Here is a 14,575-nt window from a genome sequence, read left to right as displayed (position 1 = left end):
AACTTACATTCTTTCAAAATATTTTCCCCTATTTTCCCTTCATTACATAGGAATAATTTGTGTAAGGAATATAAAAAATGCATTTCTATAGGAAAATCTCATAATAGAATACTTCTTTTTATAAAAATAGGAAGAGAAAAATGTTAAAGTACTTAAAACCTGTCTTGAAAGAGAATTTTTAGATGCTTTCTAATAGCTAGTATACCTTTACTTGAAGTTGGTTTTTTATTTTTAAACAATTGAAACATAAGGCCATCCCTATAAATATAGCTATATTGGTACATGCAAGTCATCTGCACATTGCCTAATTCCTTCTATAAGACATAATTCAATTAATCATTTAGAATTTTTTCATACCTATTCTATGCTCATAGAACACAAACAAATTCAATCCTAATAAATTAATATACAAATCCCTTTACTTTACATTTTTCTTTGGATGCAAACAATGACAAGATACAAATTTTTTGTAGTAAGACTTTTTAATTGGTCTTGTACCCTTCTCAACCTTCCATCTCTCTAAAAATTAAAATTCACTAGTCAGTGCCTTCTTAGCATGCAAGGACTATTCTTAGCCAAGTTGTAAACAATTAGCCATTTAAATGTGAAATATTTGATTAAAAGGGATGAAATAATCCCTCAATTGTGAACTAACCATTCCCATATATTTTTTTTTTGAAAAGTAACTCATTTTTTTTTATATAAATATCCTTTGTCATTTCAGGTATTTGCATATAAGTTTTAAAAGAGATGATTATTTTTACAAGAAAATAATGAGAGCATTTTTGTCCAAATGAGACAAAAAAAAGGTGGTAGGTTAAATTTCAAAAATTGGGTTTTCAAAGACTCTTTTAATCAAATAATCCTTTAAATATCAAGGGTATGATAGTTTTTTAATATTGAGATAAAAAATAATTTGGGAAAACTAACCTCCTTTTAACAAAGATTTTTAATTTTTTTTTAAAAATATTGTTTGGGTAATCTTTTTTCTTTTTTGAATTTTTTCAATTAACAACCCAAAATCACCAAAATGAGCATAAAAACTTAAAAACCGTAATATTTGAGTTTTTATCATTGGCACGTGTGAGTCAAATTATTATTATTTTCCTCATATGCACATAAGGGAAAAAATTTACCCCCTATTCAAATTATTTGGTTTTATATATATATATGATTAAGAGATATGTTTTCCTATTTTTTAAACACCATTAATGATGACTAAAGTCTTTTCATTGTTTATTCATGAAAATTAATTTATTTCAATTCAAAAAGCTTGATGGTTTTATAATAAGATGGTGCACTTTACAATTGACGTAAATTTAACAATTAATCAAACATGAGTAGTGAGGATTACATTTACTCTTAAATTGCCCTTTATTGTTTGTTTTAGCTTATTTAATTTGTTTGTATACAAGGTATTCAATGTAGGTAGATACCACTCCTTATTTATGTATTTCTTTTTCTTTTTCTTTTTTATAAAATTTGAATTTCATTTTTGATAATGTAATAAATTTGACCTTATGATTATGAATAGCAAAGATTGAGATTTGTGTATCTCAAAGGATTTATTTAATATTTAATAAATTAATTGCGGTCTTTTTTAAAAGAATGATAGTTCTTCTCAACTCATGTATTAGGGTTTGTGAGAATCCAATATTAACATAAGTATTGAAAGGGAGGAAAAAGCATAAGGTTAAGAATCATTTGGGGCTTCCACAAAGCTATCAAATTAACTTTGATATTCTGAAATGACTCAAAGGTAAAGTTCTGATATCATATTTATTCTTTAGTAACCACCGTTTATGATTTAGATAGTTCAAGATTAGTTTTTTTGATTGGAAAGTTGAAACTTCAATCTTGATTTGCATAATCAATATAGATTGTAAGGCTTTAGATTACATGGCATACGAGATATCACAAAGCATAGTGGATAGTATATGAGACCTAGGTTAAATTAGCAAATTTGTTCATGGGCACCCATTTTAGGACGAAATTATGTCAAAAACCAAAATTCACAACCATCTTATGATGCAAGCTGTTTTTAATTTTGAATAAATTCCATTATTTAGGGCCTCAAAATCACAAATTTTCAAGGCCCTAAATAAGGGAGTTTGGCAAAAAACAGTGTGCCTCTTGATGATGGTTATGAGTTTTGTTCCTTGCACTAATTTTTTTTTGGAGTGGTTGTTTATGACCAATTTTTGTACATTTAACCCAAACTTTGCACTATTTATTGTGCCTTGTGATGATCTAGTAGGCCATGCCATATAGTCTAGGGTCATACAATTTACATTGTATAAATTATAAATATAGACTCATTTAAAAAATTCAAATGTCATTTAAAAGCATTATTTTTTTTTTTGGCTCAAATTTGATGTGTGAGTTTTTTTTTTCCATCACAATTGGTTAGAATTAAAGATTTGGTCGTTGTAGTACTCTAACCTTTGTTTCTAAATTTTTAAAATTTGAAAATTTTATAATCTAATTTTTTAGATGTTATAGTACCTTTTGACACCCTTTTAAAGTTTGAAGCATAAAAAGTGGTGTGTTTGCGTTCTTTCCTATAGAATACGAACATATGAAAAAAATCAAAATATGATTAAATGATCATTTATGTCTTTGATAGACTCAAGAATTTAAGTTGAGGCCTTTGGAGTATAAGATTAGGACATAATTTTTTCTTTTAATGATTTTAACTTTTAAAATATTTATTATTTTATTTATGAATAAAATATTTCAAACACTGATATTTTTGGGTTAGTGTTTTGGAATCAAACATGTTAAGATTTTTGTTTTTTGTTTTTTGTTTTTTTTTTTTTTTTTTTGGTTTTTTTGGGTTGTTTAACCTTCTCTAATTTGGAATTAATAGTATATTAACAAACGCAAGCACTGTGCTAAAAATCTGGTTGTTTCGTCAAGTTGGCAAGTTTGATGTCTGTAATATATGGGTTCTAGATGATTTCATTTAAAGAGAACTTGGAAGATTTTGTATTTCTATTGTTTTTAATTGCTCTTCGTTACAGTAGTTAATGCAGGTACAAATGAAAATGAGTGGATATTTACCGGAGAAGAACTGAAAGACATACATGTTTTAAGGACAGGAGGAGACTATATTGAGGTCACCTGCGGTTGCACCTCCAGAAAGTATATATGGTGATACAACAAGAAGACTTAGGATTTTTGTGGGAGGTCAGCTTGAGATCTCCTGCGAGTGTGTAGAGAGTTGCTCAGAAGGCACGTCTCTTTCTCTGTCACATGTTTTTGCTCTCCATACGAAATGGGTTGTGATCTTTAGACATGCTTCCTGATTTTTTAGTACAAGCTTTTGAAACACTAGCAACCTGCTTCTCTGAAACAATATATCATACAAATTTTTTGTCAAGCAAGAAACCTCTCTACACTGTTTTGTTGAATAATATTTTCTGATAAAAACCCACCAAATCTTCTAGAAATTATTACCTTTTGTAAGAACCTTTCTGAGTGCATTTCTCGATGGTTGAACTATGCTTCTTCTTTGTTTGTTGTTGGTTAATTGGTTGGTTTTCTACATGTAAAATCTTATGTGAATTCTAAAAAATGACACAGATGGTAGGTATATGTTGATTTATTCATCGATCATTGTGTTGAGTCATTTTTGTTCTTTTTCTATAAAGGTTTATCATGCAAGAAAAGATGAAGTACTTTTTCTAGCTTGTGGGTGTTCTAGTTACTAGATCATGTTGATCTGATGATGGCTCTAGGGCTTGATATTCTCCCTTAATTCTATGTTGGTGATTGTTCAATAGTTTGTAGAAAATGGTTGTGTCTCTCTCTATATATATATAGAACTTTAAATGTGATCACAAACTTCATCTTAGGAATCTAAGTATTTAGTTTTAAAATATGCTTCACAGTGCATAGAGGAATATCTTATTTTGGTACACCCACTGAAGGTACGTAGAGAACAGTTAGAAACCAAGGAAGGAGATTTATTGGCCAGGACACAGTCAACACACACAAGATCTCATAAACCTTACATCAATTTGGCCCATAGTTGTCAATCCAATTTCATCTTAGTCATGGTTCAAATGTTTGGCTAAGTCTTTCAAAACAAAATTACAACATGGATGATGATGATTAGGGATCAATATATGATTTGACTGTGCTTTGTACATAACTGATTAGGGGTTCTTTTTTAACCAGATAAATTGACTCCTGCTCAGTTCGAGAGTCATTCTGCCAGAGGACAGCCGAAAAAGAAGTGGAAGAGCTGCATTTGGGTGCTAATCAAGGACAAAAAGGTTCCACTCTGCAAGACAGCTCTTCTAAAATACTACAAGGAAACTTGGGAAGGAGAGAATGGGCGCTCACGTCCTAAAGGAGCTATCCACCGTGATGAATTTATTCGTTGTTCCTCATGCAACAAAGAGCGCAGGTTCAGTCTTCGAACCAAGGAGGAGTGTCGCATCCACCATGAGGCCTCCATCAACAAACATTGGACTTGTGCTGATCGCGTAGAGTAGGTTCCCTCCCAATATGACTGATCAAACAATTTCTTTATATGCATCTCTAATGCATTAGTTCATCAAATGAGATTCAAATGTACTACAACCTGTCTTAAAGCAGATATTATAGTGATGCTAGAACAGTAGAGATCCACAAATGCTTGATTAAAATGTTTCTGGTTGTTGATGATGCTGTGTTACAATCTAAGAACAAGTCTTACATTGTTATCCTGTCTAATTTGCCAATGAACTTAATATGGACCTTTCTTGTTTCAGCCTAACATGTGTGGATAAGGATGAGAGAGAGAGCCGAAAAACGCTGAGGGGCTGTCCATACTCTCCAATGTGTAGTGGATGTGAACTATGCGTGTGTTTTGGATGTCCTGAATGTCGTTTCATGGGATGCAACTGCCGCACCTGCGTCGACTTCTATCAGAATGCGGTAGCAGGGACACCAGTACGTCCTTTGCTTCAATGATCTACTCGAAAGAGGCAGGCGATGGAGGAGTTCCAAATCTTAATTTCTTTTGTACAAGTTGTTTCTTTTTATATATCAGCCATGTCGATTCATGTCAATTCAGAGAAACCCTCTCTTTTTTCTTGTTGTATAATTCGTTGAAACTGGCCTTGGAAGAGCATCACTTACGTCATTGTTTATAGCTAATTAAAATTAGTAGAAAATTTGTATATTTTTAAATTATTTATCCTTTATATAGAAAAGTTGACTCAAGTAAAATAAGATTAATTTTTATTTTTATTTACTTTTTCTTTCCTTATAATTTTCCTTAATTTATTTTCTTTCTATTATGTTTTCCCTTAAATTTTTTGAAAACCAAAGATGGTCATAGGAAACAACCGAAAGTTTGAAGAAAGATGTGAGAGAAAGAAAATAAAGAGAAGAAATAGAAGAAAAAAGAAAATAAAGAGAAAAAGTAGAAAGAAATAATACATGAAGAAAAATAAGAAATATATTTAAAGTTAAGAAATTATTTTTATATATTACTTCAAACATTTTTCATTTATTTAATTCTTCTATATAAAGATATAACTTTCTTAATAATATGTAAAAAATTTAATAATTTTAATTGTATATGATTTTCTATCTCATTTTTTTTATAGTAAAATTAAATATGAAAAAAAATCATTTTTCTTAACTTTTTTTTTTCCCTAGTAATTTTTAGGAACCAAATATAGTCTTAATTTTTCTTAGAAGTTTGGGCTTTCTTTATAAATAGAAAAAAAAGTTGCTAGAAATTCACTTTTATGGATTTGTCATAATTAAAGTTTTCTAAAGATAAGAATCCAAATATGGAAAATGACAAATCATAGTGAAAATTTTTTAATATAAGAATCCAAACATGGTATAATTAGATTGGAATAGATAGGAACCATATTTTTTTTCCCACAAAACATTAAACTCTAACTATGTTAAGACTACGCGAAATAATATATAATGAGCCTCATATCTCTTGTTGCCATGAGTCACTCCCATATGCTTCTAAATAAAGGTGAAGGTGAAGATAAAGGTGAAAGTGACTCTAAGGATGAAGGGGAGTATGAAAAAAATGAAGATAATGTTGATTGAATCAATGATTTAGCCAGGTTAAAAACAACTTTCATTTATTGGTCTTTTTTTTTTTAAATTGAATTGTTGTTTCTTCTAAAATATCCTTTTTGAAGAGCCTTATAATTTATCATTTAGATTTTTATTTATTTCACTTTAAAATTTGGTTTTCTTTTTTAATAGAAATCTTTCAATCATGTTAAATGTTTTTTTTTTTTTTGGGGGGTTGTTTACCCTTTTCAAATTTTAAATCAATAACAGTAATATTTTATTTTAATGAATGCTCTCTGGTGTCATGCAACTAGCTGACAGCTGTTAACCAATGCTGCTCTTCCCTTTCTGCATATTCTTTTGTTTTTAATTGCTCTTTGTTACAGTGGTTGATGCAGCTACAAATGAGAATGAACCGATATTTACCGGAGAAGAACTTAAAGATATCCTGCGAGTGTGTTGCTGGTTGCTCAGAAGGCACGTCTCCCTTTCTCTCCATCACAACTTTTTCCTCTTTATATGAATTGGGTTTTGATCTTTATACATGCATGTTTCATGATTTTATTGATCTAACCATTTGAAACACTAGCAACCTGCTTCTAGATCTGAAAATCTGACGTAGAAAACTTTTGTCAAACTAGAAACATCTCTGAAGAACACTGCTTTGTTGGATAATATTTTCGATCTGATCAAAATCTAGCAATCTTCAGTGAAATCTGCTTGAAAATATTACCTTTTGTATGAATCTTTCTGATTGCTGTCTATGGTTAAACAATGCTTCTTTTTTTCTTGGTTGGTTCTCTACATGTAAAATCTTATGTGAATTTCCAAAAATGATACAGATGGGTGTGTGTTGATTTATATATGAATTCTTGTGTTGAGTCATTTTTGTTCTTTTTCTTGGGCAGAAATATTTGTCAGGGCAGATAAAGAAGCAAGATCTTACAGGCATAACTGACATCAATTGAGCAATGGTCAGTCCAATTTCATCTTAGTCATGGATCAAATGTTTGGCTTAGTTTTTCAAAGCAAAATTATGACAATATGATAAGGATCAATGCATGATTTTTCTATGCTTAGTTTGTAAATAACTGATAAATGGTTCCTTTTTAATCAGACAAATTGACTCTTCCCTCTTTGAGGGTCATTCTACAATAGGAGAACGAAAAAAAAATGGAAGAGCTGCATTAATTAGGGGCTGGCCCCAAGGACTAAAGGGTTCAATTATACTACAAGGAAACTTGGGAAGGAGTGAATAGGCTGATAGCACTCACGTCCCAAAAGAGCTATGATAAATTTATCTTTGTCCTTCTTGCAACAAAGAGCACAGGTTCAATCTTTGAACGAAGGAGGAGTGTCGCATCCACCATGATGCCTTCATCAACAAAAATTGGAATTGTGTTGATCCATGGAGTAATCTTCCCAATATGACTGATTAGAAATTTATTTGTGTATCTCTAATGCATTATTTCTATTAGGAGATAATTAATTTCTCCCACAATTCAAGAGTAGTTAATGATCAATTGTTATGTTTAGGAGTGATGTATGTATACCTTGTATAGTTCATATATCCTTCGGAAAGTCATGTATATATTTAAGGGTTGTAATATATACCATGAATACTATACATTTTTTTTTTACCATTCATCCATTTACCTTGCTTTAATTTCATAAAGCAAAACTTATAAGTGCATGTACTATTAGAGAATATATATGTAGAAAGGGAAAAGAGCAGCATGTGATGTACAATTTGTCTTAGAATTTGGGTTCTAATTATGCATTGGTTAACGGTTGCTAGTTGTCTAAAATAACCCAAAAGGACATGGTCATGTTGAATATAAGAATAATGAAGCTTTTCATATGTCTCAAAAAGAATTGAAGAAATTCAAGTAAAGATTAATAGCAATTTTATCATTTTTATTTTTAAATAATCACACCCTTCTAACTTACAACAATGGAAAATGGAGAATTCTTAAAAGCAAAATCACATGAGACCAAAGTTTTTTAGTACAATGCTTGCATTTGTTAACATAAAATATTATTGCTATTAATTTAAAATTTGAAAAAGATGGAGAGCCAGGAAAAAAAACATTTAAGTACATGATTGAAAGATTTCTATGAAAAAAGAAAAATTAATTTTAAAAGTGAAATAGATGAAAATCTAAAAGATAAATTGTAAGGCTATTCAACAAGAAGCAATTGACCTAAAACTGATTTTGATTTAATGTTATAAATCAATTATACATGTTTTTATGTTTTTCCTTATTCTTTAGCGAAACTAACTTCCCCATCAAATAAATTTCAAAACACTATGGTAAAACTTAAAAATATTAGTGTTTCAAATCTTTTAGTCCTAAATAAAATAATAGATATTTGAAAAGTAAACCATAGAAACAAAATTCGAACCTTAATATTTTACTTCAAATGCGTCAACTCAAATACATGGGCTTATGAAACAAATAAAAGATATTATTTAATTATATTTTGATTTTCATAGATATGTTTGTACTCTATGATAAACAAAGCAAACACAATAATATTTATAGTTAATTTCATCCATAATCCCCACATAGACATAGGTCATCGATTCAGCATTGGATAAAATAAAAAAAAAGGGAACGAAATACCCATTTTTCCAATAAATGGTTCAAATCATTTTATCGACATGAGTGTTCTATACCGAAAAAATTTCCAACTATTCATTTTGAAACTACCTCCGCATTAATATAGTGGTAGAAAGAATACCATGCTGGGTCTGGACTTCAAACGGTTTAGCTTTAACCATGTTAATGGTACCGCATCATTGGTTGATAGAGAATCAAAATATATTTACCAATGAATCACGAAATGCTATGGTTCTTACATATGATTTCTTAATTTATTCAGGTGTGATCATGCACCTTTCGTTCCTAGTTATAACGAAAAAAAGTGCAGCTGGTCGAGTCCAGCCTATTCTTGAAATAAACAACTCGCACACACTCCCTTTCCAAAAAAGATCAATACACCAAGCACTACACTTAGATTTATTGGATTTGTTGCTAAAATATCGGTATTAAACCCGAAACCCCCGGCGGATGGCCAGTGACCCAAGGAAACGAAAGAATCGGTTACATTTTTCAAACGAGGTTAATTTAGTGTAAAAACACTAAACCATCATTGGTTTCAAATTTCGTCAATTAGCATCCTTATAAATGTATTTCATGTATGAAATTTATTTTTTTAGAGAATTGTTAAACTCACCTATCTAAAATCTTTCTAAAAAATAAATTTTAAAAATGAAATAAATTTATAGGGTGTTAATTGACGAAATTTGAAACTTAAGATGGTTTGGTGTATTTACACCAAACCTCAAGGGTGGAAGTGAAATTAACCTTAATATTTATACACTAAACTTTAATAATAATAATAAAAAAAAAAACAGAACACTAAAAGTGCTACTTGATCACCTAAACATTTAAAAAAATTACATCATAAAATTTTCAAAATTTGGAAACAAAAGTTGGCTTCATAATTAAAAGAGACCAAATCTTATATTCTATCCAAATATGTGATGAAAGAAATCACAAATTTGATTGAGTCAGAAAAATATTGCATTCAAATGATATTTGAATTTCTTAAATGATTCTATATTTACAATCTATATGATGTATATTGTAAGAACCTAGACAATATGGTGTCCAAGATCATCCGAAGGCACAGTAAATGGTGCAAAGCTTGGGTTTGACATACCAAAATTGATTATAAACATTTATTCCAGAAGATAATTAGTGCTAGAAACAAAACTCAAAATTATGTTAGGATGCACAATGTTTTTTTTTTACCTAACTTCATTGTTTAGGGCCTAAAAAATTTGTGATTTTGAGGCCTTAAACAAAGAATTTGGTTGAAAAATAGTTTAGGCAATGGGTTGACCATAAATTTTCTTCTTTACTCTAATTCCCTTCTAGAACGGGCTTCCATGACCAAATTTGCTAACTTTAACCTAGGTTTCTTGCACTATCTACTATGCTTTGCAATTAATAATCTTGCAAAACCATATAATCTAGAGCCTTATTATTTATATTGATTGTGCAAATCAAGATTGGAACTTCAACTTTCTAATTAAATAAATGGATCTTTAGTTATATAAATTCTAAACAATGCTTAGCAATGAAGAAACATAATATTAGAACTTTGCTTTCAGCCATTTTTAGCAAGTGAAGATTAATTTGAAAGCTTCATGCAGTAGTTCCAAGTTATGGAGGCCCTATATGGTTTTTTTTTTTTTAATTACTTTATCTCAACTCTTATGTTTGTTGGAATCTCACAAACCCTAATACACAAGTCATGAGAGGAACCACAATTTTTTTAAAGATGATCACAATACTTAATTAAGTATTAAATGAATCCTTTGGGATATGCAAAATTCAATCTTCATTTTATACAATTAGGTCAAATTTATTACATTGTCAGAAATGAAATTCAAGTTTTACAAAAGAAAATACATAAATTGGGAGAAATATCTACCTACATTCCTCTTACATAAACAAATTAAATAAGCTAAAAAGAATTACTTACAACAAATGACAATTTAAGAGAAGCACGTGAACCTTACAATTTGCATTCGATTTTTACATTCAGGTCAACTATGAGGTGCGACCTTTTACCATAAAGTCACAAAGTGTTTTTTTTTTAATAATTGCATCATTAATGGCATTATTAATTCCTTGTGTGCACATGACTTACACATACCAATGATGAAAACTCAAAAACTACATTTTAGAAGTCTTATCTATGCTCTATTTAGTGATTTTGGGTTGTTAAATTGAGGGAAAAAAAAATCAAAACAATATTAAAAAAAAGAAGGAAGATTTGTCTTCCCAAACTATTGCCGATCTCAATGACTTGGAAGATTTTGTGAAGATGCTGTATTTCTATTATTTTTAATTAATTGCTCTTAGTTCCAGTGGTTTATGCAGGTACAAATGAAAATGAGTGGATATTAACTGGAGAACTGAAAGACGTACATAAATGTTGTAAGGACAAAAGGCACTATATCGAGGTCACCTGCGGTTACACCTCGAGGAAGTATGGTGATACAACAGGAAGGCTTAGGATTTTTGTGGGAGGTCAGCTTGAGATCTCCTGCGAGTGTGTAGCTGGTTGCTCAGAAGTCAAGTCTCTTTCTCTCTGTCACATGTCTTTGCTCTTTATATGAAATAGGTTGTGATCATTATTACATATGCTTCCTGATTTTTTTAGTACAAGAGTTCTTGAAACACTAGCAACCTGCTTTTCCGAAGTAATGTCATACAAATCTTTTGTCAAGCAAGAAACATCTCTACACTGTTTTGGTGGATAATATTTTCTGAACAAAAACCCACCAATCTTCTACAAAATCTGCTAGAAAATACTTTTTAGTGCATTTCCTGACGGTTAAATTATGCTTCTTTTTTTTCTTTTTCTTTTTTTATTGGTTGATTCTCTACATGTAAAATCTTATGTGAATTTTAAAAAATGGTACAGATGGTATATGTTGATTTATATATCAATTCTTGTGTTGAGTCATTTTTGTTCTTTTTCTATAATGGTTTATCATGCATGAAAAGATGCAATACTTTTTCTAGCTAGTGGGTGTTCTAGTTAATAGATCATGTTGATATGATTATGACTCTGGGGCTTGACATTCTCTTTAATTCTATGTTATTAGCAATTGTACAACCTTCATCTTAGCAATCTAAGTATTTAGTGTTAAAATATGCTTCACAGTGCATAAGTAATATCTTATTTTGGTACACCCACTGAAGGTAAAGAATAGTTAGAAACCATGGAAGGAGGTTTCTTGGTCAGGACACAATCAACCCACACAAGATCTCATAGACCTTACAAGCATCAATTTGGCCCATAGTTGTTGATGCAATTCCATCTTAATTTCTTTTATACAAGTTGTTTCTTTTATATATTAACCATTTCAATTCAGAGAAACCCTTTTTGTTTTTTTCTTGTTGTTTAATTCATTGAAAGTGGGATCTTGGTGCTCAATATTAGCTTGGCCTTAGAAGAGCACTACTTTTGTCATTGTTATTGCTAATTTTCTTAAGCTATGTTTGGTTCCTAGTAGGTACTAAAGAAAGAAAAAAAAAATGTTAAAGAAAATGATTTTTTCATATTTGGTTTTAATATAGAAAATAGTAAAAAAGAAAACATTAAATATAATTAAAATTTGTTGAAAATTTATATATTTTTAAATTATTTAACCTCTTTATATAGGAAAGTTGACACAAGTAAAATGAGATTTATTTTCATTTTCCTTAATTTTTTTCTTTCCTTTTAATTTTTTTCTCTATTTTCTTTTCATCGTGTTGTCCTTCAAATTTTTTGAAAACCCAACATAGCCATAGGAAACAATTGAATAAAGTTATTTTAGGCTATGTTTGGTTTTTAGAAAGTTTGAAAGAAACTGCAAGGGAAAAAAAATAAAAATAAAAAGTAGACGGAAAAAGAAAATAAAGTGAAAAAGTAAAAGAAAAGAAAAATGAGAAAAATTAGAAATAGATATAAAGTTAATAAATTATTTTTATGTAATACTTTAAACTTTTTTACTTATTTGAATCTTCTATATAAAAGTTAAATAATTTAAAAATATATAAATTTCTTAACAATTTTAATTATATTTGACTTCCTATCACATTTTTCATAGCAAAACCAAATATAAAAAAAATCATTTTTCTTATCGTTTTTTTTTTCTTTTCCTAATACTTTCCGAGAACCAAATATATTCTTAATTTTCTTTAAATGTTTGAATTGTCCTTATGAATAGAAAAAAAGTTGCCAAACATTCCCTTTTATGGATTCATCATAATTAAAGTTTTCTAAAATATAAGAATCCAAATATAGAAAATGAAAAATCATAGTGAAAATTTTTAATATAATAATCCAAACTTGATATAATTAGATTGGATAACAAGATTTTTTTCCCATAAAACATTAAACTTTAACTATGTTAGGAGTGTTTGAGATAATATATGATGAGTCTTATATCTCTTGTTGTCATGAGTCACTCAGAGATGCTTCTTTGTGAAGGTGAAGGTGAAGGTGAAGGAGAAGGTGAAGATAAAGGTGAAAGTGGCTCTGATGATGATGAAGGGAAGTTGAAAAAATTGAAGATAATGTCGATCGAATCAATGATTTAGCAAGGTTAAAAACAACTTCATTTTTCTGTTTTTTTTTATTTAATTTTTGAATTGTTGTTTCTTCTAAAATATCCTTTTTGAAGAGCCTTATAATTCATGGTTTAGATTTTTATATATTTCACTTTTAAAATTGGCTTTCTTTTTTAATAGAAATCTTTCAATCATGTTAAATGTTTTTTTCTTGGGGTTGTTTACCCTTTTCAAATTTTAAATTAATAGCAGTAATATTTTATTTTAAGAATGCTTTTTGGTGTTATTTCATTCAACTAGCTGACTGTTAACCAATGCTGCTCTTCCCTTTCTACACTTTCTGTAATGATACATGTATTTACAGGACGTCATGGATGAATTTAGTACAAAGTTTGTTTCTGAGGCTCCCGGTTCTGCGCTTTTTTTCTCACCAAGTTGGTGGGTTTGATGAAGATTTTATATTGCTATTGTTTTTAATTGCTCTTAGTTACAGTAGTTGATGCAGCAACAAATGAGAATGAACAGATATTTACTGACAAAGAACTTTAAGATCTCTGCTCATAAGGCACGTCTCTCTTTCTCTCTATGACAAGTTTTTCCTCTTTGTATGAAATGGGTTTTGATCTTTTTACATGCTTGTTTCATGATTCTACTGATCTAAGCATTTGAAATACTAGCAAACTGCTTCTAGATCTGAAATAATAACATGGCATAGAAAACTTTTGTCAAACTAGAAACATCTCTACAGTACACTGCTTTGTTGGATAATATTTTCGATCTGATCAAAATCCAGCAATCTTCAGTGAAATCTGCTAGAAAATATTGCCTTTTGAATGAATCTTGCTGATTGTTGTTCTCCATGGTTAAACTATGCTTCATTTTCCTTGGTTGGTCTCTACATGTAAAATCTTAGGTGAATTTCCAAAAATTATACAGATGGGTATGTGTTGATCTATGTATGAATTCTTGTGTTGAGTCATTTTTGTTCTTTTTCTTGGCCAGGGCTATTAAAGAAGCAAGATCTCACTGGCATAACTGACGTCAATTTGACCAATGGTCAGTCCAATTTCATCTTAGTCATGGATCATATGTTTGGCTTAGTTTTTCATAGCAAAATTATGACATTATGATAAGGATCAATGCATGATTTGTTTGTGCTTAATTGGTACATAACTTGTTCCTTTTTTACCAGACAATTTGACTCTTGCCCAGTTTGAGAGTCATTTTGGAAGAGGACAACCAAAAAAGAAGTGGAAGAGCTGCATTAATTAGGGGCTGGCCCCAAGGACAAAAGGGTTCAACTATACCACAAGGAAACTTGGGAAGGAGGGAATGGGCACTCACGTCCCAAAAGAGCTATGATGAATTTATCTTTGTTCTTCGTGCAATAAAGA

The 14,575-nt window shown here is 29.9% G+C and overlaps 1 protein-coding gene across 1 annotated transcript; it reads left to right on the top strand.

Moving 5' to 3' along the window:
- The first annotated feature begins 3,029 nt into the window (after nt 1-3,029).
- LOC117909092 (protein ULTRAPETALA 1-like) lies at nt 3,030-4,502 on the top strand. Its single transcript, XM_034822993.1, has 3 exons — nt 3,030-3,035; nt 3,102-3,189; nt 4,183-4,502. Exons 1-3 carry the CDS (start codon nt 3,030-3,032, stop codon nt 4,500-4,502), a joined length of 414 nt encoding a protein of 137 aa, XP_034678884.1.
- The last annotated feature ends 10,073 nt before the right edge of the window (nt 4,503-14,575 follow it).

This window comes from Vitis riparia, chromosome 19, assembly GCF_004353265.1.
Source record: "Vitis riparia cultivar Riparia Gloire de Montpellier isolate 1030 chromosome 19, EGFV_Vit.rip_1.0, whole genome shotgun sequence".
NCBI lineage: Eukaryota > Viridiplantae > Streptophyta > Magnoliopsida > Vitales > Vitaceae > Vitis > Vitis riparia.
The sequence above is the reverse complement of the archived record's forward strand: the minus strand, read 5'-3'. Positions and strand labels throughout refer to the sequence as shown.

Bases quoted from the DNA above. Each gene is read 5' to 3' on its own strand.
- LOC117909092 (XM_034822993.1), top strand. The intron at 3,190-4,182 runs GTCAGCTTGAGA...TTTTTTAACCAG, and splicing joins ACTTAGGATTTTTGTGGGAG to ATAAATTGACTCCTGCTCAG.